This window comes from Seriola dumerili, unplaced genomic scaffold, assembly GCF_002260705.1.
Source record: "Seriola dumerili isolate Sdu_G_001 unplaced genomic scaffold, Sdu_1.0 BDQW01000309.1, whole genome shotgun sequence".
Lineage (NCBI taxonomy): Eukaryota > Metazoa > Chordata > Actinopteri > Carangiformes > Carangidae > Seriola > Seriola dumerili.
This window is the reverse complement of record NW_019174564.1, coordinates 442,374-469,780: the sequence shown is the minus strand read 5'-3', so window position 1 is coordinate 469,780 and position 27,407 is coordinate 442,374. Positions and strand designations below refer to the sequence as shown.

General features: G+C 42.8%; 1 protein-coding gene across 1 annotated transcript in view; it reads right to left on the bottom strand.

The window, feature by feature from the left end:
- The window catches only part of adamtsl1 (ADAMTS like 1), a 77,938-nt gene that overhangs the window by 9,995 nt on the left and 40,536 nt on the right, over window positions 1-27,407 (bottom strand). Inside the window, exon 3 of the mRNA XM_022758833.1 lies at window positions 4,615-4,742. Coding sequence (XP_022614554.1) covers window positions 4,615-4,742 — 128 coding nt within the window. The remainder of the gene's footprint in view (window positions 1-4,614; window positions 4,743-27,407) is intronic.

Here is a 27,407-nt window from a genome sequence, read left to right as displayed (position 1 = left end):
TTAAAAAAAAAAAAAAAAAAAAAAAAAAAAAAAGGAGGCAAAGGGAATAAAATGAATTTCCCTTTTCATTTCCTCTTGACTTTGGAAGCTACAAAGTGGAGGCTAAGCAGAAGTACAGCCTGGACTTGGGATTCATCATGGCGTCATCATAGGTTAGGGAAAAACAACTTGGTTGAAATATCAGAATTCCTGAAGCACATAACACATAACTCACAGACTATGACCCTTCTCTTTTGAGCCAAATATACACAAAAGACACAACTACACAGAGTTTGCTGCTCAGCTAACAACACACAAGACACCACATAGAGTAAAATTACCATATAGCAGGCCAATAACCTCATCTTCAGACAAGAAAAGAGCTAAAATCTACTGTAACCATGAAAAATTCATAGTAATAACTTCGTATAATGTTGGATATGCAATAAAATTTGTCTGGCTCATAAAGTCCATATATATGTCATCAACTCGTCTCGCTAGATTGAAAGTAATTGCAAGCACGGCTCCATAACCTTTGCCATAATATTGATACACTTGAGGCAAGTAGGCAAATGAAAATGTGGCTGATTTTGTAATGTCTAAAATATGCTGATGCTGTGAGCTCTGCTATTGATCAGTTTAGGGGCACTCAGGACAAAGTTGAAAAAGATGTCGCAACATCAGACAAAGGCGCTCATTCTTTCCTTTGTCCTTCCTTGGTCCACAGCAAGATGTCTCTGTAACTATTGGCCCACAATGTTATGAAATTTGAAATATTCATGGTCCCCAGGGGGGTGGTTCATAATGTTTTTAGTGATCTCCTGACCTTGTATTTATCTGCCCTTTTTGTGCCACTATCAGGCTGAAAATCTGTCATTGACCAACACTTTGTCATGTCCACGGAGATATGTCTTTTAAAAGTAATGGCCATAGACATTTTTCATTAGATATTCACGTTCCCCTGATGATGAATCTTGATGTTTTTGTGATGTCCTGGACATCTTTTTCTTTTAGGCAACACGTTTTCCCTTGCACATAAGAAATATAGAAATGAAATGGGAAAACTGGTCTGAAATTTACTGCACACATTCATGCTCCCTAGTCAAAATGTCAACTTCACATATTAGATTAGAGAGTGCAAAGAAAGTTGCTGAGCACATTCATGCTCCCAGGAAGATACACTCTTGATTTTAATGGCCGAATGGCTGTTTCTATACACAAGCACATTTTTAGCTATGCAAGTGGCATGGCTTTGGGGGTGGCAATGTCAGTCATTTGGTTCATACCCACTTTGATCCACAATGAAATATCTCAACACCTGTCGGGTAGATTGTCATGAATACTTTGGAGACAATGATTTTCCCCTGAGGATGAAGCTGACACACTTTGGTGATGTGTGCTGATTTTTTTCTTTTAGTGCCTCCATGAAGTTTTTGGTTTTCAGAAATGTTACACAAATGTTTATCTATTCCTATCATCAGCTGAAAATCTGGATTATGACTGAATGTTTTCGACTTCCTTTTTAGCACTGCACAGGCCACACAGAGGGTGTCGCCCTACACTGTCACGTCAGAGACATGAACACGGTGCCAGGCCCAGGGTACTTAGACAATTCATTGCCTTGGAGAAAATTCACTTTTAACTACTATAGCCTTTAAACATAGACACTAAACACAGCTGTGGCATGCCTTCGGTGAAATTCCAAAATGCCACAGTTATTTTAATGTCACTGCCTGTAATTTCAGCAAATCAGTGACCCAATGAATATTAGAAACATCCTTATCAGGAATGAGAAGCTTTTTGTAACACTTAGATGCTTAACTGGTTCCTTGCCCCTGTCCTGTCCTGCTTATCTTTACTTCCTGATGGTGGAAGGTTACCAACGGGTTACATGACTCTCTTTTACAATTTACTCTCAACTTATTTAAACAAACTCTAAATAAAGTAGAGAGAGGTTTCTTGTTATAAAAAGAAATGACAAAAAAGACAAATCTCTTAAGCGTTTGCCAACCATGAGCCTCATAAATAATAGACCAGCGCTTTCTCTTGCCATGACACCCAATCCATATGTCCACACTTGCTTCAAACCAGCTATGCTGTTGCTAATAATGGAGCTTGTGATCAAGTGAAGTGTGTTGTGCGGGGGCGGGTGGTGGTGGTGGTGGTGGTGGGGGGGGCACGACTAATGAGGGCCAGGCGATCTGTGTTTAGTCTGTACTTTGCATGTGCCCGTTTGGGAGGTTGTCAAGCGTTTTTGCAGTAGCAGTAAGTCCTACGTGCGTGTGTGTGTGTGTGTGTGTGTGTTTGTGTAAAGGTCAGAGAGTTGGAGTGGTATTGGTTTGGAGGGTGTTGCAGGCCCGTTTCCAGCCGCTCCTTCCAAAGAGTCACACACACACACACACACACACACACACACACACACACACACACACACACACACACACACACACACACACACACACAAGGGGCCTTGTGCTGTGCTTTTTAATGACGCTGTTTGATCTGCCACCCGGGGCCAGGCTACTGCTCCCTCATTCCCACGCAATAGCGGGGTGAGGTTGGATGAGGTGGGACGGAGGGTTCTTCCATTTGCTCAAGAACCCCATACACGACAGCCACCGCCAAAGGACACACGGGTTTGTAAACATTACCCGCCTGGGCTTACATGAGCATGTACATCTACACATACATACACTCCCCGTCATCCCACACGGAGCTCAAACCCCAAACACCTCTTAAAACGTCAATTGCTTTTACAGCCAGTAGCAATCTGAGGTTTGCCTGACCAAAAATTTCTGGGCAAGCAAAGAGAAATGGCAGCTGCTGATATCATGAAATGAACTCCTCAAAAAGCCATTGACCTCAGTGTTTACAATGCAGTAAAGGGCGGGGAGGGGGAGTCTGTCACTTTGAGTTTGAGGTTTTGACAGCCTCATGCTTCTCGGTCTGGTTCTGCAGTGCCAGTGCAGATTGATTCATGGTTATGGAGAGCTGGAAGCACCTTGTAGTACACCTCGGTTATGACCTCAAGTATGATCTGTGCTGTTTTCTCAGTATGTCTTTGGACAGTTGCATTGTTTTATGATCTCACTGGCCGCTCCTGTCACTGCTGGCGCTCCCCCCTGAAGCCCCCCCATCAGTGAAACAGAGGTGACTTTAGCAGCAAAGCTCACTGGCTACCTTTACAGAGTGAGCGATACTTTCTGGGAACTGTAAAAATACAGGAATGCAGTGAAGTCACCCTGCAGCTATTTCCCAGTCTATAAATGTGACAACATTTCTATGGAAAACATACCCTCCTTCAGTCTTTTTTTCTCTTGTTCCTCAAATCCATTTGCAATTGGCCACTTTGCCCAGAACCCTTGGCCCGCAGCTTTAATCTTGAAGCCCACTGGGTTAGCTTGAAGTCTAACCAACTGGGCGACTTTGGCACAAGGATGAAAGGACAGAGAGGTCCAGAGTGCAAGCTCCAGTTTAAGCCAAGATGATGAGCAGTGGGAATCAAACCATTGAGGGCTCATTGTTTGCAGAGAACTCTATCAGAGAAAAATAAGTTATTAAAAGTGACATGTACTGTTATGCTCCAATTCGTGAAGAAACATGTCCGGGACATTAGTGAAAATCGGATCCCCACTGTCATTGATGAATTCAAGAATTAGGCTCATATGGCCGTCTAGACAGCTTTCGTAGGTGGATGGGCAAATGATCTCGGATGACCCCCTCAGGGGTACTTAACAGTCACAAACCAGTCATATGTACTTTGAGCACTCTCATTACAGCCCATGGGAACAGGGCGATTGATGAGATTTACTCACACTATTAGGGACGCTGTCTGGATTTATTTGGCAGAGCAGCTGTGAGCAACAGAAAAAGACCCCCCCCCCTTTTCCCTCTCTTGAATCTTAAAGCCACGATATGGCACTTTAATGGAAACCAGTCCAAACCCAGTCGAGACTTTCCTCCTTAAAAGAGGAGATTACCTTGGATAGTGTTTGAACACACGCTTACAAATTGCCGACGGGATGTTTCCATTTATCTGAAGGTCAATGAGACTCTAACTTGAAATTATATACATTCAATTTGCTGTATATCCTCTCCTCTTGTGATGCAAGCATCTCTTAATGATTGAGACTTACTTATTACAGGGCACCACTCTGAGTCCCCTGCTCAAAAACGTGACTCCTTTTCATGCCTCTGGTTCTCATATTAGAAATATTGCTTCTTTGTATTCATATAAGCTGTAGAGCTGCATGCTGATTGGCTCACAATGACAATGCTAACATCCTGTTAAGCAGATATACCGATTAACATCTTAATTTAGTGCGTTAGCATAAATTATTGCTATTCATTTTCAAGATCAACTTACTTTTCCTGAGCCATATTATTATTACATTATCTTGTAGTAGGTTATGTGTGGAGCATGCATGTGTTCTGCTAATGTACCTGACACTTAGCACCATGCATCACTCCTACATCAAATGAGTGAAGTTGCTGTAGAAGTTGGTATTAGAAGACACATTTTGCACCACTTAATATTACACTGCAAAAATGTGAGGAAGAATCGCTCATTACATTACATTACTGCATGTATGTAACAGGATTTCAGGTGACACCTGGCTGAGCGGAAAGCCTTACTTGGAGCTGAGGCATCGTCGGAGGGAGTATGAGGCTCCTCCTCCACAGGTACGGGAACATTCACTCCACGAGCCCCAGGCATCCCACAGCGTGTCTCTGTCCTCTTCTGACCGGGCCGTCCGCGAGCTCTACACAACCGGAGAGAAGAGAGACGGGAGAAAGGAAGCTGAAAGTTTATGTGATCTGTCATGGACGGCGTGAGCATCTCCAGTTCCCCTTTTTCACTGTTGTCACCTCATTCATTATCAGCTCTCTCACCCCGAGGCAACTGTGGCACTTGTGTATTGCACTGCACTGTGTATTTTACACAGTGCAGTGCAATACACAAGTGCTATCTTTGTGCTGAACTGGTCTGTCTAAACAATTTCACATGTTAAAAGTGACTTATTTATCTTCCTACATTTCTCATATGGCTTAGGAATATTCCGAAACCATAGGAGTGCATGTGACAGAGTAAGACAGATGGTAAGGGGAAGTAATCAAGTGTTAGTCCTCTCTTAAGCTTCAGGCCTCGCTTGCGTTCCTCTCTCTGTTAATTGCATCTTGCTGTGTTTGGCAGCAGAGGCATGGATATTACTGCAGCGTCCAAAATCAATATTATGAGAAGATGAATTTTTCGAGTGCAAGGACAATGCATATCTCAGATGTAGAGTGAATGAAGATCCGCTCCAACCCTCTATCTTCTCCTCTCAAGGCTTTTTACATCTCACATGCAGAATTGAATTGGACTGGCTCACCTTGCTCTGAGGAAGATGTTTATTTGTAAGGCTGGCACTGGCACGTGATGTGGGTCATCTATGGCTGTGTGTGAGGTATGTTTATATCTCTTGGTTTTACTCAGCTGCCTCACGCTTCTCCATGCCCTTTTCATTTTATTATTTTAGATTTTATTCATTCATTCAGACAGGAAACGATTAAAAGCATCACTATGTTACATCTAAACTGGCCTGACTCGGGTTCCTGTTCTGTGGCACAAAAAGAAAGAGTCACATTAACAATTAAAACAGACACAACACAACAATTAAAGACGTAGGCAGAGCTTTGCAGAGCTGACTAAATGAAGGCAAATACCTGGCGAAGTGAAAAGGAGAATAGATTGCTTTTGCTCTCTCTAACAAGGAGAGCTTATCTTGGGGGAGGGGTGGGGGGGTGGGGGGGGTGCTACTCAGATGAGAAAGATGTGAAGGAAAAACTGCTTCTCTACCTGTTGAATGGATGAAAACCTGGAAAATGAAAAAAAAAAAAAACAAAAGAAAAGAAAAAAGACCTGGAACTTGGAACTAACACTGGGACCAATCATCCACCTTCTGTGCAGCAGGAATGTGACTCAGTGGACTGGAGGTGCAAACACATTCAATAAAATAATCTGCCATTCACTGGAGGGTTTAAAGCAATGAATAGGAAAATTATCATTTTCCACAATAAGCTGAACACCGAGGCAGCCTCTCTGCTGTTGGTGAACCATGAAAGAATATTTTAAGGTTGCAGAAACGCACTTTTTGTGCGCTCCCACCGTGACATCTATACACCGTGAGGCGGCAGATTGCGCTTGCACATCCAGCAGAGTTTTTGACAGTGATTTAAAAATCTCAAATCCTGCAGATTAGGAAAGAAATGCGAGGCACAACAAGCCCACTTACTCTGCACACAACGAATAGGGGCCGGGACTATGAGAACTTTGTGTGTAACACCTGCTGTAAAAAGATTTATGCTCACTGAGCTGAAGGTCCAGCTTTGTGTTTAAGATACACAGCCTTGAGATTTCAGAGGGAAAACTCAAGGTATGCCAAGTTATTTTGACCCCTTTGACCCCTTTTCCTCAACAGCGTGGCATTGTGCTTTGTCTACAAAGATGAATGATCTTGTAGAGGAAAGCAGATACAAGGTAATAATACTGCTCCGATTATTTTCTTTGGGTCACGGTAGCAAAAACACCTATGCTATACGCTGCGGAGAGGGGCGGTGGGTTCACATTATTAAAAGCGCATGGGGACTGATATGAATGGCTGTCAGTGCTGATGACGCCTGAGGAACAGCAGAGGGGAACGGTAAGACCTAAACACACAGCCAACGGAGCATACAGCCAAACATATCGGCAACGGAACGACTTTCTGCACGGGCCAACTATTTCAATGTTTGGATCCACGGTAAATAAACACAGGCTGCGCTCTGGGCAGCCGGTTAGCGCACCACCTTAATTCTCCTTTGAAAAGCAATCAGTGAATTTTGCACTCAATTACAGCTGAGAGCTGTGTGTTGCGAGGCCAAGAGAGCCGGAGGCATAACAAGGATGGTGAAGAAAGAGGAGGGGAAGTAGATGAAGGGACGGAGGGATGGAGATGAGGAGGTTGTTTGGCTGACTATGCTGCTATTGTTCTCAATGAAGGCAGAGGAACACAAGGCTCCGCTGGTCACAAGGCCGTCCTGCTGAGATTTGGATCCAATAATAAAAAGGCTCGGATATCCACTTGGAGTGTTCCTAACCCTCCATCACTACACATCCCACCTCTCCCGCTCTGATCCCCCCAGGGTTTTATTTGCACTGGACGGCTTCATGGAGGGAGCATGCACCCTTTCATATCCCTCCACACATGACTCACAATGCCACCTCGGATTCCTTAACAGTAACATTTACACAACAAGGCATTATATTATTCAGACATATTTGTTCTCCAGCTCTGTTACTATGAGAAAAACAGGGCAAACACACCACCGCAAAGGCAGCCTGGCTGTCAACCATCCCATGTTTTCACATCAAGTGGAAGAGAGGAAATGAGCATACGATAAAAGACCACTGATCTCCACATTATATGTTATTCTGATGGACAGATTCTATTTAAGTCACCTGTCAGCAGCTGAGACTAAGGACATTTTCCTTGAAGATGGAAAACTCCTCGACAGGGAAAAAGAAACCTGACTCCGGTGCCTTCTTTTGCAGACTGTGTCAATATACACACGATGGCCTTTTCAGGCGGCAAGACACACGATATTTGCACATCTGCTGAATCTCTTGTCGACTGCTCCGCACTGCTGCGCGGCACTGTACTCACCGTCATGCAGCGAGGCAGTCAGTGCAATGTAACAGGCAGCCCTCACCTCCAACAAAACAGCCTGCTGACCTGCACACGCATGACACTATTATTTGGGACTTGGATCGAGGACACGGAGTCACATCACTAACTACCACTGCTGCTGGGAGAGTCACACAGTCATCAAGTACATACTGTGCATATACACACGTATGCACAGTAAAGAAATCTATTAGAACTCACGCTTTCTGGATGCATTATTTAGTGTGACAAGTATTTGAAGGAGATTAATGATGAAACAAAAGATAAATTACAAAAGTATCACTCATCTAAATGAATGTTTACAGGAGGAAAAGAAAAAAAAGAAAACATTACTGTACCAGGATAAGAAGAGCTGTCAGCAGCAGCTTGCAAGATGAAAAATCTTGCTCCATGCCTTTTCAAGTGTGTCAGCCAACCACTCCAGTTCTGCTTGTGTGCTTGTGTGTGTGTGTGTGTGTGTGTGTCTGTCTGTATGTGTGTTGCCCTCCTCTCTGGGTCACTCTGTGTGTCCTGCCTGCCGGCCGTCTCGTCTCTGGCTTACTCCCGTTCTTCCTCAGGAGTAACTTGTGGAAGTTGAGGGAGGGAGGAAGGGCTAGGAGAGTGCGTGTGTGTTTTCGTGTGTGCGATGTGTGAACGAGAGGGGGTGGGGGGTGGTGGGGGGCGTCCGAGCCCCCGCGAGTCCTCAGGTCTGGCACACCAGCCAATCAATAAATGGGACTCAGTCAAGCATGCTAGTTCAAACAAGGAGTTGGGCCAGCTGCAACTTCACAACTTCACACGTTTGTGTGTGTGTGTGTGTGTGTGTGTGTGTCAGACAGTCATAGAGTGGGAATAATGGCAGACAGACAACTGTAAACCAATTTTCTTCCCCCTTTGATTCTTTCCATTTCTTCTCCTAATATCTCAAATTTCTGTCTCTCATATTCCTAGTTCCTATTTTTTTCCACCTCTCTCTCTCTCTCTCTCTCTCTCTCTCTCTCTCTGTTATTCCTGCTCATGCCACTGTTTCTCATTTCTTTTTTAGCTCTGGATGGCTTTTCTCTGTCTTTTGCCAGCAGCTCTCTTTTGGAAATATCAAAAAATGCTCTGGTATCTCTCTTGAAAAAAAAAAAAAAAAAACTCTCAAATTTCCAAGCATGCACAGAAATGCTGACTCCAAACTTACATCTAAACAAAACTGACACATATATCTGGGAGCACATGACTTCATGTCCGGCTCCTGACTGTGTTTTGCTTCACAAGAAGTTACATGTGAGAGCCCCATGTAAATCAGATGACATAGTCTGGTCACTGACGGTATCAGAATAGACTTTTCAGTCATGGTGACTTTTTTCTATTCCGTTATGACCTAAAGGTCTACTTCAATGGATCCTTTCATAACATCTGGCAGTTTAAGCCGGTGAACATTTGCTCTGTGGAGGTGGGGAACAAGCCAGGTGTCCCCTGGAGGGACAATTCCTCTGGTTATGGAGAAAAACAACTGCTAAGACGGACAGCTCTTGGCACAGTGGGAATATACTATACACTGAGTAGCTTTTCAGCTTTTACTTTTGCAACGGCAAAACACAAGCGGTCGAAACAGAGAGCTAAAAAAAGAAACAGAGCAGTCCAAGTTAGTGTCAGCTCACTGGTGCCCCTTGATGTGACTTGCAAGGTAGCAGGCTATCACTCAGGCATTCGACCCTGACGTTCCAAAGACAATAAAAACTCTGTGCCCGTCAAATCAAGACTTCAAATCCACCTCCCAATCAAACACCAAATCAAAAACCACATAATTGCTATCAATTAAGGCTGCAAGGAATGTGCTGCACTCCAGAGCAAACAGTCAGCAACCTTAATCACAACATCGGAGCGGATGTCTCGACACTTAACCAGTACACACACACACACACACACTTCTTATACTTAAGTTCTACACAGCAAAGCCATTTTGGAGTCTTAACTCACTGCTGACAGTCTTGGGACTTGGCTTGTTTGATTTGGTAGCGGGGAATGTCTGTACATTCTGCGAATTGGGGAATTATCTAAAAACACACATGAACACAAAACACACACACACACACTCGACTACCCACTTAACACTGGTGTATTTTGTGGTGCCAGCAGGGAGGGACGTGGACGTGCACGTTTTCACAGGCCGACACAGAAATTATACCCCCGTGCACCCTTAATCCATAACCTTCTGATATTTGCTTTCAGAAGAAATCCTTCTCATATTTGCAAACGTACGACTACAGAAAATAAACTGTGGCATCGATGATGTGCCCAGAGTTTAAACCTAAACACCCGAGGAGGAAATTAATGCGTTTGACTGACACGCACTTGGAGCCTGTTCCCTACCACAACATTGCTGGAGGTGTCTCCTCACAGTTTAAATAATAATCCATGAAGATGATGAGGTGAGAAAAATTGATATAGTGCATTGTTATTTCACACAAGAGGAAGGCTGGGATATTAGGTTGCATGAGGGAAGCATGCAAGTGGTTGAGAGGATTAGGGGAACTGATTGTCCGTCGACAAATGTTCTCGTGTTTTAAAGGATAACTCTCGCTGCTGTACTTTTGGCCATCGTCCCGATCAATTATGATAACACTGTACGCCCCAAACTAATCGCTGACATCTGGGAACAAGGTGAAATCAGTGAGGCCTGATGGGGCAAGCGATCAGATGATCAGACAGGTTGACCAACAGTTTAGCTAGATTAGCCACAGCACTTTATATGTGTCTCAACCCGTGTGTGAACACAGCCACAGTAAGTGCAGTGGCTCAAACTTGAACCAGGTGGGTGAGCTCTAAATCCTGATCAACATTTGGGTTATAATTGTACAGTTGGGGCGGCTGTTTGGGTTACAGAAATGTGATATAGGATATACGTACATGTCCCTATATCAAGAGTGATGTTGCCATACATGTCACCTATAAGGGGATATATTATCATAACATATAGTATATACATCCTCTGGTTATATCAAAATATATTATTATTACATATATGAAAAAGCCATGGTACATATAAAATATCTATATGATGAATTTCTATATGTTGTCACCATATTTGTTAATGATATATATTTAATCTATATATGCAAGTTTGTTAAAACAACATACATATTAAACTTCTAAATGCTTACACATGTTTTTCTTATTAACTTCTCTTTCATTTTAAACATGTTTATTCTGGTAAAGTGTTCTCAGACTTTTGGAACCCACTGTCTATAATATCAACATATATTGACAGGCTTTGGGATGGATATATGTTCATGTAACATACGTCTACAATATGAGCACACATGCTGGATATAAAAACATATATTTGTATGGGCTAGACATAGATGTCAATATGTGAAATTGCTCCAATTTCTAATAGGTTTCATATATCATCTTTACATATATTTTTATTGTATATGTACATATATTACATTTGTATATGGGTTTGAAATTTATATGATCTTCTGAATGATCATGTCTTACCTGATGAACCTATTTTTTTAGCAATGGTCCAGTGTTCTGAGATATTTCAGTCTGGACCCAAGTTGCGGACCAACCAGCCGAGCAGCACCGCTATCCAAAGAGCCACGCTGCTAGCACGGTTTAAAACTCATGCAAACCAAAAGGACAGGCTTATATTCTTCTACTGAGCAAGAGGCTAAAAACACCAAGAAGCAATCAGAAAGAATCAGTTTTTTAGTTCACATAGAAATGGAAAAATAAAGAGATATTAGCCGTCAACTAAGGACCACAATGAAGATAGTTGCACCACAGCTTTAAATGACCACAGTCACACACTGACAGTTATTTCAACAAAATCAGTTGTTGACCCTTATAAGGAGAAGCCATGTAGAATGAAATGACACCAGAGAAGTTCTCATGCAAAATAAGGCATAAATGTAAAGTGAAATGTTGTCTGGGTCTTGTAAAGGGACACCAAGTAGGCTTTCCAAGCAGCAGAAGTTTAACTGATCCTTTCCTCGACTCCTCTTGATGCAGAATAAAGGGTGAAATTAAAAGATTGCAGTATTATGGGGTGATGACCTGACTTAACAGGCCCTGGGCTCTCAGAAAGAGAGACAGGTGAAGCTAAGGTTACCAGGGAATGACATTAAGTTACACTTAGAGTCCAAACCTTTGGCTCCCACGAGAAGCTTTAAGTGATTCAGGCGGGATAAATGGTAGCCTCCCACTGCCTCCACAAGCGACGTATGTGCTCCAGGCATGATTTACACCAAAGCCATTGTTTAAAAAGCTTTCTGGGCCACAATATAAAATGTTTTACCAGGACAGGGATTTTACGACCTGCAGCTGAAAATCAACCACACTTCCCCGTCTCCACAAAACCAGAGGATTAAAATAAAGATGTAATTCCCTGACAATCAGCTAAAACCAATTTAAGCCAGATGGCAGGTGAACTACAAGTTGGCAGCTAAAACATGTCCTTTAAAATCCTCCCTAAATATTTTCTTCTTTGTCTTTGATCATAAGGATTCAAGTTTTGTTCCTTTTAGCTTTTATTCCTTTCATATCCCGGGGGGAGTCCAACTGCTCCTTTTATTAACTCCCTGATTGTGATTATTTACTATTCAATACTTGATATAGAACTGCATCGCTGAGTCTTGCAAGTGATAGCAATATTTGGTTTCAGTATTTGGTGGTAATCTGAAGATGACAGATTTACAGAGCCATAAACACACCTTCTGAGGATACTGTATCATGGCTGAAGTGGGAGGAAGAACAGTGCTGCGTTCAGGGCCATTTTAGGGATAAATAATGTGCTCAAGGGAAAGACAAACGCCAACTTGGCCTCTAACGGACCCATCTCTGCTGGCATAGAGTCCAGTAGACCTTCTGACTGTAACTCCCCACAGCTCTGCAGAGGAAGACATTTGTTCTGCCTGGAAATTGGTCCCAGAACTTTTTACAGCATGAATGAAAACAAAATGATTTGTTTCTCAGAATAGCAGGAGCATAATAAGGTCTTGTCAGCTTGCATAGCCCCGGAACATCCAGCGAGGTCGTGTCGGATGGCCTCACGATGGAGGTTTCAATACTTAAAATGGTGAATACATTTTACATCTGCTACAGAAGCAGGTAAAAGAACATTCAGCAAGGTTAACGATGACATCAGTATCTTGTAAATGAATCAAATCAATCCGATACTATGTGTTTTGATGAGGAGGAGGTTTATATTAGCTAAGGCCTATCTGCTTACTATAGCAATGATGAGAGATGCAATACTGCAGTGAGGATTGCTAACATCAGCATGCTAGCATGTTCACACTGACAATGCTAACACGCTGATGTTTAGCAAATACAGTAACACAAACACAAAGTACAGCTGAAGCTGATGGGAATTCAATCAGCTTTGAAAATTAGAGACCATCTTGCAATGGGATCACACCAGCTGCGACGCCCGTCAGAATGTCGACGTTCCCACCCATGAGTAATCAGTATTGCATTGTTAGCCGCACCAATCTTCAAAGCCTCCTTCATTTTGATCTCAGCTACACACCTGCAAAGTCTCGTGACCATCTCTTGCACGGTGGTGACGCTGTCGTGGTGACAAAAACGGTCGACAAACAAACACCTGCCAAAGTCCTAGGAACCACCTCTGTGGTAGTTCCTGCTACAGTATTGCCATGATCTCACTCACACACACACACACACACACACACACACACACACACAGTTTTTCGGATATTTCAGTCTGGATGAAACCAGCCAAACTAAAGTCAGACTAACATTACCATCCCTGCAGCTGTGCTGCAAGTGTGGCTAAAAAACAGCCAAAGAATATACAGAGAGATCAACTGTGACATCAGTATAGAAAATAAATAAAATCATTTATCTGTAAACAAATTATTTCTCAATAAGGAGGAAAGATGATATGAGCAAAGACACATTTTATTTAGTTTAAAAAGCAACCAGAACAATATATAATAATTGTACTGCACTCTTTATGGTGACATTTTGAATAAGCCAGTAACCACAATCTGATTCCACCTGAGCAAGCCTGTAAACCTCCACACGCAGCAGCGCAGAGGAGGAATCGAGGTACGTAATTAAGAATCAGCAGTGACATTTACTGCTTCCTGAAACTGCGTTCATACGCTCTCAACACAGAGCTTTTCCCATTAGCACATCCAGGAGAGCTCATATGTTTTAGCAGCTTTCTGGTGAATGCACAGGCTAACTCCATCAGGGTCCCACTACACCAACAACACCCCCCCACACACCCACACACACACAGACACACACATGCTTCCCTCCTTAACCCAACCACGGCCACTGTGGCGTTTTAAAGAGGGTATGACAGGAGGGGATGGGCATAAATTAGCCGTGTAAAGCCGCTGGAGTCGGTTAAACTGGCCCGCCAAGGTGGGCTGGAAGGAAACAGGGAGCGTGGGACCCGGATCGAGATCTGGGCAGACGCTAAGCACCTTGGCTTATTTATGGACTCCTAGCCAGCATCAAGCTTGACTGATCCCCTGTGCTTCAAAATGGAGACCACATTGCCATATCATCTGGATATCGTAGCTTTTCACAACAGTTTACATACGTTTTCTGAAACATTACCGAATTGTCTGAAAACTCTTAAAACACAAATCAATAATACCAGCTGATAATAATCAATATTTTTTATATTAACAGTGGAGCACTTTAGAGCAAAGGGGGTTCCTCAAAGTGATGAACTCACAGAGAATTATCGCCAGACTCTGCGGTTTCCTTTTTCTCTATGCAGCATTTTAACATCTTTCAGCTTTTTTTTTTTTTTTTTTTTTTTTTTTTTTTTTTTTCTTTCTGTCGACAATTTTATTGTTTCGGTTCACTACCACCACTCGGTACAATGTTTTCAGACGCGGCCTGAAAACACTCAGAAAGTTTTGTGACCCTCTAATAAAAGAATGCCGAGCATAAGCAGCTAAAGAACCAAATATTTCCCTCAGGAGTTGGTGAGGACCAAAACAGAGCTAAAAGATGTTTAAAAAAAAAAAGAATATTGAATTATTTATACATATAAAGCCATACAAAGTTCTGTATGCTTATGACCTTGGTTTTCAATTATTCAGACTCTTGCTTTACACAATCAACCACATATAATGATGTTTGGCCTTACAGATCTATAATTGAATTTGTATCCATTTCTACTGTGTGTGGACACATAGGGACAAGAAGACATTTCAAACTTACTCTAGCGAGTTAAGTAACTGTAAATATAGGTCATACCCATGAGAGCTCACTTAACCTCTCATTTGACCTGGTTTATGCTGGTTTAAATAATTCAAATATTACATATGTATTATTTATTGGTGCTACATTAAATTGAAGTGAAATGACAATAAAACAAACAAAAATGAAAGCAGTTCGTTTCCACGGCTGACATTGCCGTGTGCTGGGTGGCGGTGAGTGCACATCCTCTCCCTCTCAGTCTTGTGAAATTGAACAGAAGACATCACCGCTCCGTCTGGGGCTGTTCACATTCGACACGCGTCCCGGCCTTGTCGTCCCATTTTTCCCCTACACTCCTTCCTGTCTGAGTGACTAATTGGTTTTGGTTTCCTCATGCATTTCAAAATAAATTACTCTTAAGTTACATGCATGCCGTTGCCCTTTTGGGGTTAGTTTTTTTTTTGTTTGTTTTTGTTGTTGTTGCTGAGGAGAAGATGAAGCCCAGATAGAGACCTGCTCACTAGTAAAAGGAGCTTCTATCTGTGACATAATGCTACAAGTCAGTGGCAGCAGAAGTTATAATGTGGGAGATTCAATGGATAAACATGAGTGTCAGTACTTAGCAGCTCTTCTCAGCTTTTCTCTCATGTACTACTTGCACAATACATGTGAGGATGAGGGATTCTCCTGGAGCTTGACAGGACTAAAACCTGTCACAGCTCAAAGCTCATTATTTGGCAGCGCTTTTGAGAATGACCGAATAGTTCAGCCACTGTGACGGCAATCAAAGTTTGGATTACGACCAAATCCGACCTCTTAACTGCGCTTAGCATCCCGAAACAGCTCTCCGGGTCTTCTTAAACATCACCGGATGTTTTTTTCTTCATTAAGAAGTTGACTCAATAACTCAATCCTCCGCTTTAAAGGACAAACAAATTTAATTCACTCCGAGGTAGTTAGGATCGGTTTCTGTGACTCTTGATGAATATACAAGCCTCGGACAGCTCGTTCGGGACGCTTTCTGGGAAACGTTGAGTTATAATGAAAAAATATCGCTGCCATTTGCAGAAGCAATTTGCAGTAATCAACACTGTGAAACCAAAGAATTTTTGGCTGCAATAGCCTCCATCAGGATTTCACAACTGTAAATATGACATCCACGATCATGTCAGGATCCACAGCATTTTATAAAAAAAAAAAAAAAAAAAAGACCAGTCTGTAGGAGAAATGAAAGGTTATTAGTGCCAAAACCTAAATGGATAACATCAGAGAATCCTCTAAAAACATGGAAAACTGTTTCTGAAAGCAAGTAGTTCATTTGAAGAAGAGAAGAGACACAGAGTCAATATCCTGATTAGCCTGATTACTGCATTCATGACATGAGAGTTAAGAGAAACGAAGTTCAAAGCCGTGAGGGCGGATCTTCCCGAACTCCCGACATGAAACAGGATCTCTTGTTAACCTCGTTCATAATTGCAAAACGAGACACAACAGTTCACTTTGGAGCACAGACACCGAGCAGCAACTCCAAAATAACAAAGGCACCTGGTTTGTCTCAGCGGCTTATTATGCATGATGTGCGAGTGCGGAGTATTTACACTCAAAGCGGGCCGAAGCTTTTCAAGCCACAAGAAGACGTGCCTGATCCCCCCGTATACGCTACACACAGCTAAGGTTTCAGTTTTTAACCCCAAAATTGAGTCACATCAGTAACATGTGTTTTTCATTGCTGAAAACGTATTGTGTGTTGTCTTTGGCTCGGAGACGATCAGAGAAAGTGATAGTAATATGATAAAGGTGGTCAAAAGGGGGCTTTAACCCTTGGAGCGTCCTCTGAAATCTGACATTTTTCATTCGGTTAAATAATGATGCAATAACAAGGAGAGCAAAGGGGCGTGTGTGCCTCAGTCCCTTCTTATGACCTGTATCTGACCTACAAATATGGAAAAGATTAAAGAAAGAAAAAAAAAAAAAAAAAGATGACACCTCCAGCACATTGTTCCAATTCCCCCGTTGAGAAACGAAGAAATTCACCAAATCTTTTATACGCATGCAATTAGATTTTCAGCAAAATACTTCTCAAGCAATTACTCATTCTCAGTTGAAGGCTAGTCTCAGGCTGAAACATGTTGGTTTTTATTATTGTTCAAATATGAACTAGCCAGTTTTAAATCTGAGAAAACTGCCTTGGACCTCAGTCTTTTCTACTCTGTGTTAAATTAAGCAGATTTTTCTGCTCAGTGTCGGCACAATGGAGGTTTTCAAACAGAGAGGAAGTAGTCCAAAATAATCTAAGTTATCAAAACAAAATATTAATGGTTCCTGCAAGCTTCAAATGATGAAGATTAAGTGGAAGTGGGCTCAAATAAGGCTCAATATGGTTCTACTGAAATGAGCTTTAGAAATCATTTCAAGCTTGTGTAGGAAAGAATCTGGAAATCGCAGAAAAAGGTTTGTGTGAAGAAATTCGAACAATGAACAACAACGAAGGCTGTGGTGGATGTCTCCGAGTACAGATGAGATCCTAGTTCCAAGTTCCCACACTGTGTGAGACACTGAAGTTACACACGTTACACACACATTTTCAATTTGATTTTTGCTGTCAAACCCAAAAAAAGATCAAAATCTTTTTCTTTTTTTTTTGATTTCGCATAGGATACATGACATAAGTTCTTATGCAATGCACCGCTCTGTCCACAGCTTGCCGTGGTGCCGGGAGTGCTGACAGCTCTGTCAGGCAGTCACACTTCAACACATCCACTGGACTTTGTCCTGCAGCACCCACATCTAGAGAGAGGAAACAATCAATCACACTTCCATGGTGCGGCTCTGCAATCAAGCATTCCTCAACCATATGCTTCTGTAATCAGCCGAGAAACACGTAGAGGATGCAGCAGCCACACAGCAAAAAGCCACAGGGAGGCCGATCATCGTATCCTTTAACAGGCCTGATTTTGAAACTCACTGTTAGCACTGAAAAAAACAAAACAAAACAAAAAACTAGGAAGTGACATAGAGACAGATCCTGAAAGAGAACAGGAAGAACAGCAGTGGAAAAGGACTCAGCTCAGCCAAACACGTCCATTTCATCCGCCGCTCTCTTTTTCAGGCTGTCGCTCCATCAAGTCGTCTTTTCTCTTTCCATCCCTTCTTGTATAAAATTTACTGGATAGCGTTTCAGCTCAGCCTGTCTAAACCTATTGAGCAGATCACAGATCTATATGGAAAAGAGCACTCACACGCCTGCCGTCCCCGCCCTCCTTTTCCAAAACCACCGGCATATCAAATACAGAGCTCTCACTAGTAGGTCAACAAGGAAATATGGCCCACGGGACACATATTATGGTTTTTCACCAAAGCCTCAAGATAAACACGACTCAAACAAATGCCCGTCCTTCCCTCCAAATTTCCCCTCAGACTCCTTAGCAACAGTGAAGAGGAGCTTTAAAGGCTCCTTTGGAAAAAAAAAAAAAAAAAAAAAAAAAACAGGACAGGATGCTGTTGTAGCAACGCGGTGCCAAGTTTCAGGAAACTCTGAATCCAAGAAGTGAGACCGCAAGATAATGGCAAAAGAAAATAGCTGACATCACTGCTCTGGATGTAACCAGAGATGAAACAGGGGAGGCATCCTCGCCAACTGGAAGAGGAGAATCGGCGGTGCCGAGTGAACGCTGTACTGAGAGCAGCGTGGAGAAGACGTTCGGCTGTTTAACTGGTATGGGCTCTCTTCCTCTCTGACTCTCAGGCTGAAATATTGCGAGACGACCCTGTCCTCCCGGGAAGGACGACAGCATTCGTCATTAGTGCGAGTCTCAAAACAACACATGCTAATGCTGAAGTGACAAGAACCTGTGTGAGAGTGTCTGTATTAAGTGTGCAAGAGCTAGACCGTGCATGTTAGCATTACATCATTCCTTTAAATACACTCATGCCTTGGGCTATGATCCTTAAATGTGGAAAGTACATCAAGTTTCTCTTTCACAGTTTACAAAACAAAATCACCAAGCGCACGCGCGTGAAAAGAAACCTCTCATGTCCTACTTTAAGGTTAGTGTCGAGTTGCCCAGGTGATGGAGAGGGGAGAGGAAACGTTTGGATGCATGACTGAAGAGTAACCGCACAGGAAAAGAGCTGCAATGGATCAGTGCACCCCCCCCACCCCCCCCCCCCAATCCCATCCCATCCTGCTCCCACATAAAAACCTCCTCTACCCTGTTTTCCCTGGAGCTTTTTTTGGGGCTTACAGCTGTTTAAACATGCTACTGTAATGAACTCCCAACCAGTGAGGTGTGAGAGGAGAGGAGAGGAGAGGAGAGGAGAGGAGAGGAATAAGGAGCTTTTTATCCTGAACTCTAATTGGAAACTATTTTCAAGGGGCCACACTTTCTGTGATATTTGCACGAGTTAAAGACAGAAAATGATATACCCCTCAAAAAGGTGCTGAATGCGTGTAATTCAGGTATTCAACTTAATCACCCTAGAGGGGGGGGCAAAAGCAGAAGAAGAAGAAGAAGAAGAAGAAGAAGAAGAAGAAGAAAGCAAACTTCTCAACACCAGGAATCATTTCTGTTGCAGCCTTCACAGCTCAAGAGCAGCATCTTGTGTCAGAGAGACAAAACTACAAGTCATTCTGAGGCTTTTCTCCGAAGTGACTCAACAGCCTCGTCCATTCAGGTTGGAGCACATTAGCACCAAATCGACCAGAAAAAGACACAGAGAGACCAACCGAACAGGTGGCTGACAGTATTCGCCTGACCTTTAGGGAGAGGTCAGAGTCAGAGGAAGGCAGGAATAAAAGACATTTCTTACAGCAGGAGCAACAACAGCTCATCAGAACAGAGCACAATTCTCTAAGTTTCAAATATCAGTTCCCAGCAGCTCCCCTTAGACACGTACATGCACATACGGTTTACATACAGTACACAGAGTCCCCAGGAGATGTATGACGAGCACTGATGAGACCTGTCTGCAGTGTTTGGGGTGGTCTAAGCTTTTTCTCGAGTGCGGCAGAGGTTTACACGAACACATAGCTTCTGGCATGAGACAGAAAATAAGAGGGTATTAAAATAAATCTGCACTCCCACCCATAGAGAGAGAGAGAGAGAGAGCAGGCACGGCTATACATATATTTATATACCCACACACACACATATGTACACATTTTAAATCATTAGCAGGCACGGACCCAACACTCTTCTCTTTCTGGCCTGTCGTCGTCATATTCTTGCAAACGTAGACGTAAAGCGTGGACACGCCAACCTGACCTGAAAAAGAAAAGCAGCTAGTGGTGGGGCTCCTGTTTGAGTGAATGAGTGTGTGTGTGTGTGCGTGTGCTTGTGCGTGTGCGTGTGTGTGTGTGTGTTTGCCAGACAGGAGCCGCAGGCTGAGCTCATCTAGTAAGGGCTTCATTCTACGCCTCCCTCTAATTGGTGTCTTTTGCGTCGTGCCGCCATGCAATTGAGGGCAAAACAGCGCCAGGCTTTAAAACCTCTCCCTCATCCGTTGTACGCCCAACCACCCCCTGCCCCCACCCACCCCCACCCATCACCTCCCCCTCCTTCACCTCCCATCACTCCATCACCGATGGCATCCCAGCGAGAGATGGAGCAGAAGAGAAGCTCCTTTGCTGCTCTTCATCCCCTATCATTATCCCAGTGAGGTCACTCAGAAAAAGTGATTGTGAGAAATGCTGCTCATTTGCTTGTGGTTCAACCTGTAAAACCCAAGGCGCCACAAATCATAACCTAACAGCATACAGCACATTCTTACCATTGAGGAAATAATACGGTGCTTAATATCACAGAGGACAGTAGGAATATGCTGAAATAGATGGAAGTTTTTTTTTAATTCTGTCCCAATATTTTTCCATTTGTAAGTGATTAGAGATGAGCTCTTGTCTGCTCCCTGCACAACATTAATTATTTCTTCAGTGATCAAATGATTGATGGTTTTATATTGTTACCACAGATATTCACATTTGGCTCCACAGCGATGCGAAGATTAATTCCATAAATCACAGACGGGACTCTCTTTACAGACACCCCGTATAACAACACAATGCAGACGTTTCATCGGGGGACAAAGGAACACCAGCACGAATAGTTGTCTTTAGTCAACTAACACCCTGGCTCCCGGCCCGAGGGCCTCCAGACAATGTTTTCATCGCGGGACCTTCCTCATATCGCTACGGGCTCATAAATCTGGAAGCTTCAATACTCCACTGGGTTACCTTTCACTGGGAGTTGGGTCAGGATTCAGAAGTTTGCACGCATGTTGTGGGAGGATGCACATCCCCTAAAGCGCCAGATGCTGCACTTATAGATAGGTGTTTTTTTGTAAAAGCTCTGTAGCTCTCTGCTTCTGACCTCTAACTAGATCTCAGATTCCTACTGTTTAGAGTAAGTATAATGAAAAAGAAAAACAAGACTGAATGGGCAAAAGCAAAGGGAAACTTAGCTCAAGGCCCAGCGTCTTTCGGTTCTTTAAGCTGGTCGAGCAAAAAAATAAAATAAAAAAATAAAAATAAAAATCGCGTATGCACACTTAAATCCTGATCCTTTAAAATGGCTTTGGCACTGCACACGGGCTTTGACTACTTTTGCTATGCTTAACATATCAGCTTCTCCAAAAATCAGTGTCCGGTGCATGCATCTGGGAAGCATCATAGGAATTAATACCACGTTTGCCGGATGAACAGAAAAGGCCCTGGTCCTCGAAGCCTCCGTGGTTTCTGCGCTCGTGTTGGAATCGGAGAACGGGTTCGTGCTCACAATCAGCCTGAGAGCGTTTGGGGAAACCTCATGCGTCGGTACTCAGAGGCAAAACCGACGAAGCTACGAACTACACGCAACTTGTTGTACGATTAAGAAGGAGAAGAACCACAAAGCCATGTCATCTAAAACAAGCCGTCTCTGCTCACATGATATGTATCCGGGGTGGGGGGGGGTGGGGGTGAGTTTATAATAAAGGCATATTACTGATTAGGAGACACTGAATCCTTCAAACACATCATGTGCATTACTCATCAGTGCTGCTGGGAATTGTGCTGCAGGTCATTATTATACCATCTGCCCTCAAACCGTCCTTTTGGATGATTTCAATTTGTTTGGCAGAGGTTTTTCTGTTGTTTGATTGCAAAACTACAGCTAACAAATTCAAAGTGCAAAGTGTTTGCTTTTCAGACCTTGCGGATAGGCCTTCATCCACTCCTGTGAAGCTGAAAGGTCTGCAGAATTAGAAACAAACTAAACAAACTATAATAAGATAAAGATGATTGATGATCAGGTAAGATCAGGCAGCAGAGAACAGTAACACCGCTGGGATCAGTTTATCTTTTACTAAACTCTGGCCCCTTGAAATGAGAGGAGAATGAGTTTTTTATATATTCAAAATCATTACTTTAAACATGTGGTAAACTCAAAGGACGTATATGCTTAAGTACATTGCTTTTTCAGAGAACTTTTGGCTTAAAATGTGTCTACCAGAATTTCACTTTGGAACCTGAACTTGAAGTTTTGATATCACAAAGTACAAAATAAAACACGTATTTTAAATCTATGTTTACTCAAAACTTCACTCCAGCATCTTGAAATACCACTTAAATATGAGGTTCACGCCCGGCAAACTACTTGCACATCATACAGTACGTGAAAGTTCTCAAAGCCAGATTTTAACTTTAACGTTGCTGCCACATCTGTACCATTGCTCTCCAATAAAGGCATAACATGTATTAAATAAAAACAATGACAACAATAATAAGAGTGTGTGCATGTGTCTTGCCAGCGTGCTGCATGGCCAGATACCTAGTCTGTTCTTCAAAAGTACACATGTGTCGCGCTGGCAGGCTCCGCTGCTCTATGCCCAGCAGAAGATTAAAGTGTGTATGTAAGGATAAGAGTTAAAGGGAGAGAGAGTGACTCAAATGAATCTTCGCCTAAGAGATCCTTAAATTATGCTAATTTGAAGTCAGAGGCTTACCTCTGCGCTGTGCAAAGCTTTGGTATAAGTATGCCTTCTTGTGTTGCAAGCACTGTTCACTTTTCAGCTTGGAAGAGCGTCAGGGTCATTTTTCAATTTTGTGGTTTGTGAACAGATTACATTCTCTCCCCGGGCTCCCTGAGAGTGAAATCTGTCTGTGAGTGTATAGAGGAGGAGCGCGAGGTTGTATATGTATGTATGTGTGTGTGTGTGTGTGTGTGTGTACTTGTGGCCCTGCTGTAGGTCTGCACACATACACTTCATGGTCTTGATTTTCTCATGTTTACGCTCACGTTACTTACACCCATCCGCAGTGATGGCTTCTCAGCATGCAGCAGAGCAAGACCACTTCTTTCAATATACTGTAAGTCCTGCGCATCCAGAGATGCCAAGTTAAGCACCGGCCTATAAGAACCTTAAAATCCCTCAAGAATACACAACTTACAGACAGACAAGCTCCGCTGCTTTATGCTCTGAAGAGTATAAATTACATTTTGGAAACATAGCTTTTGCTGTCATCCAAAACTACTTACTGAGTGAGGTGAAGGACGTGGTTGATAATGCTGCACAATCTGAAAAAAAAAAATGGCCTGGAGAGAAGAACATGAACATGTAGACCTCTTTTTATAAAGCTACCGCTGGACTCAGAAAACTAGCTGAGTTGTTGGAACATGGCTTGTACATATTTCAAAAGACAAAAATAGAACTCGGGATGATGGGTCAGGAAAATCCATGTAGTGGTTGTAATTATAATGCCCTTTTTTGTGCTGACGAAGGCTGCTATTGCACATGCATCAAATGCATAATGAGATAAAAACTTTATTTTCCAAGATGATGAGGTTTTGTCTTTTCTTCTTAAATAAGTAATTTGAAGTTGCAGCATATGCAGGACTGTTGAAGTTAAATATTTTTTTAATATTATTGTCAGACCTGAAACATTGCACAAGGAATTAGAGCACAATGAAGTAATTTAGGTTGCACCTAATGAATATTTTCATTATAGACTTATAAGCTTATTATTTTCTCAATGCACTGACTAATTGTTTTGACCAACAGTCCAAAGCCTGAAGACATTTCATTTTTACTGTCATGTGACAAAGAAGCAAATCCACACATTTGAGAAGCTGGAACCATTTCTGGCATTTTTGCTCAAAAACATGACTCAAACAATTAATCAGTTACCAAAATAGTTGCCAAATTATTTTTTCTTTTCATCAAATAATTGATTTATTGACTGAGAGTTGGATCTCTAGAAGAAATATTTGACTTTCACTTCTTTTTAAGTCATATTTTCATTCCTTTAGATGTCACACTCAACCAGACTTTTCATTTTATGAGAGCCTCCTACATTTAATACTGGACCAATGAAACATTTTTTTGAGCTATGAGTGATTTAATTTTCCTCAGAAAAGACAGGACGGACACAAGACAACACTACATAAGCACACAAGGGCCTTGATTGTTGCTTTGACTGTTGACAGACACAGTTTCAGGGATCAAGTTAAATTGCAGCCCCTCCTTCCAGTCAACCACACGGCTGTACTGGATACAGCACACCAATTGTACAGAGAGCAGAACAGGACATGGCTCTCCAGATAGGAAAACTGTGGAGATGTATATGTTGGTTTTGCTACTGTACTGTACATGTCCAACCACCACCACACAGAGCCATTAGAGCCCACATTAAAGAGAGGGATCCGTTTTAGGTTGCACCTTGCCCAGCGCTTAACCTAAACTCTGCTCCGCATGGGTGGCAGGGATCCTTCAGCAGCAGGTAATTACTGCTCTAACTCAGGATAACACTGGTGCTTACACTGGAGATTGGCTACATACTGAAAGGCTGCTGGAGCCAAGTGGCCACTATGAACACCTCATACAGAAGCTTACATTGGAGTGCTACTGAAGTTATTAAAGTTACTGCCATCCTGCAGCTAGTCCATTTATTTCAAGTCAAGAACCACACGGTGAAACACAACGTGTCCTACACACATTTTCATTTTAAATCAACATCTGTGTCTGAATTTATTTAAAACAGCCCTGAAGTCCAAGAGTCTGGGCGGGGGATTCCCGTCAAGATCGAGAACTTGTTAGACTCAGATGTTATTGTTTGGCTGCAATATTCCTTGTTTTGAAAATTGTGACAAAATTTAATTTCACTTGTTGCTCTTATTTAACCATGACTGAAACCACATTCATGGCAAAGGCCTTGAAGGATTTCGCCCACGTGCCCGTACGCACATCAGAATCAGAAAATAAAGAGGCCTAATAGTAACAATCGCCTACACTTGGAGGCAATTAGTACGTGCAATGCCAAAACCCAGAGCTAAGACATCCAAAAATTCCTGGATGAAACGTTTTGGCATCAACACATCCCTATTGTACAAGTGTGTCTCTGTTTGTGTCTGTGCATGTCTGTGTAAATTCACGCTGAACGCGGAGCAGAATACAAACATCTGCAACGGGGAGTGCAATTTGAAATCTAAACAATTAGAAATCAATCGGTCGCCCACACAGTGTGTGCGTGCCTTCACACGTAGGAGAGGCAGATACTGCAAGAGGTGAGGAGAGAAGAGTGTGGGGATGATAGGGGAGGGAGAGAAGGTGGGAGAGCGGGGTTTCACCCATTAATCAAAGACATAGTTTTGGATGCTGTGCATGTGCAAGGCGACATGTGATAGTGTTGAATGCCAAAGGCGCGGTAATCTTAAACACATGGATTCCCGTATTGCACATCACCGTACATGCACATGCCAGCATGCAAATACAAACAACTATAGAATAACATGAGGGTCCGCTGTGCAAGTGTCTCTGTAGAGGGGAGCGTGCGTGCAACAGTAGCCAGCAAGGAACACACTACTGAATGCATGCATTCACACACACACACACACACACACACACCCACATTTGTTATGTGGGTGTTGTGGTGAGGTCTTGTCCCTGGTGGTATTACCTCAGCAGCACCACTCCAGTACCCACAGTGCACTGGTGTGAGACCACATCAAGCAGGGGGGAGATATTCGCTGTGGCACTGTGAGGGCCAAGGCTTTACTGAACACATATGTTGATGGAACAAACACAGGGGTGAGAGAAAGATCCCCAGTCCAAAGCCACGTGGCTTTACACCACATTCACCAGCACTCAGCACTTTCTTCAAGAGCACTGGAGCCAAAGCTCCGAACAGCACTCGCATGTGCCAAACAGCAGTCAGCCAGCCAAAGCGAACAAGTCAAGAAGGCGAAAGTCTCCTAATTCACTGCTCGTCTGTTCGGGCCTTCCTTCTCCTGGTTTTAAAAGCACAATGGACGTCGCATCTAGTGCAAAAGACAAACTGTTGTCCTGGCCCGTCTCGCAAAAACTAATTTCAACAGAGTCAGGGTATCTTTCAGATTGCTGGCTATGCAAAAACAAACACTGGCATTCATGGCTAACTGGCGTCACGAAAGCAGTTATTAACTCGCTCTTTGGATCCAAGGTTTTCCAATCCAGCTACAGCATGAGCAGCTTCGCATAGAGGCAATGTTTCTAATACGACTCAGTCAATGTCAGCGCAATGTGGACGGATCCAGCGACGTTAATTTCAAGTCTGATAATGAATAAATACGAGCAGAAACTGATTTCAAAAGATAGTGACGGGACACATTGTGCTTTTTATTAAGGCTGGATAGAAATGAGTGGGAACCGCATGCCTGTGCCAGTTTTTATCATACACCACTGCACTGCTTTACTGTCCCTGTGTGTAATGTCTTGATGAGTTATTGAATCAAAACACAGGAAGACAACTATGTCTGCGTCCAGTTGCCACACAGCCAGCAGAGACTCCAGGAGGAACAGCTTGGCACATAACCCCTGTAAAACATTTAATTGTCATTTACGCGGTTCGGTTTTTCCCTTTGGTAACAAGGGGAACACTCTGTCCACTCATTACGCTAAGCTAAGCTGCTGGATCCAGCTGCATTTTTAACTGTACAGACATCTCATCTAACTCTCAGCAAGACGGCAAACGAGCATGTTTCCCAAAACGTCACAGCATCCCTTTTTAAAGGTACCCTGTGGTGTTTTTTTGTTAACAAATAAAGTTGTGTCAACATTCACTTTCTCTCACGAAAACACAGTGTGTGTATTTAGTTAGTCTATTTCCTTCCTCATTAAACATCTGCAGAGCAGATTAGTTTGGAAACATTTGAAACCAACGTGGTTTATATCCTTGTCCTTTCCTTCCAAACACCATCCATGTTTACTTCCTAAAAAAAATCTTTTTCTTCCTTGCTTTGTTGGCGCATTCCTATATTTCTAAGCGTGTTCAGGCTACTAACTGTCAATCTGTGGAAGAGTGCGAAAGCATGTGCACATGCAAGAGATACAAGCGAGACTGAGGAGCCACTCTTTAAAACTTTGCTCAATAGCACTACTTGTGGTCAAAAACTCCACGGGGCGCAAGCGAAAGCTAAAGCTTTAACTTTAAGTGGTGTTAACACCAGAGGGCACAGCACGTAGTGGAAAAAAGTTTGAGCCTGGACATCCTCTCCGACTGCCAAAACTAACATGCCCATCCTTTTAATGAAGACAAATGAAGTGTTCAAT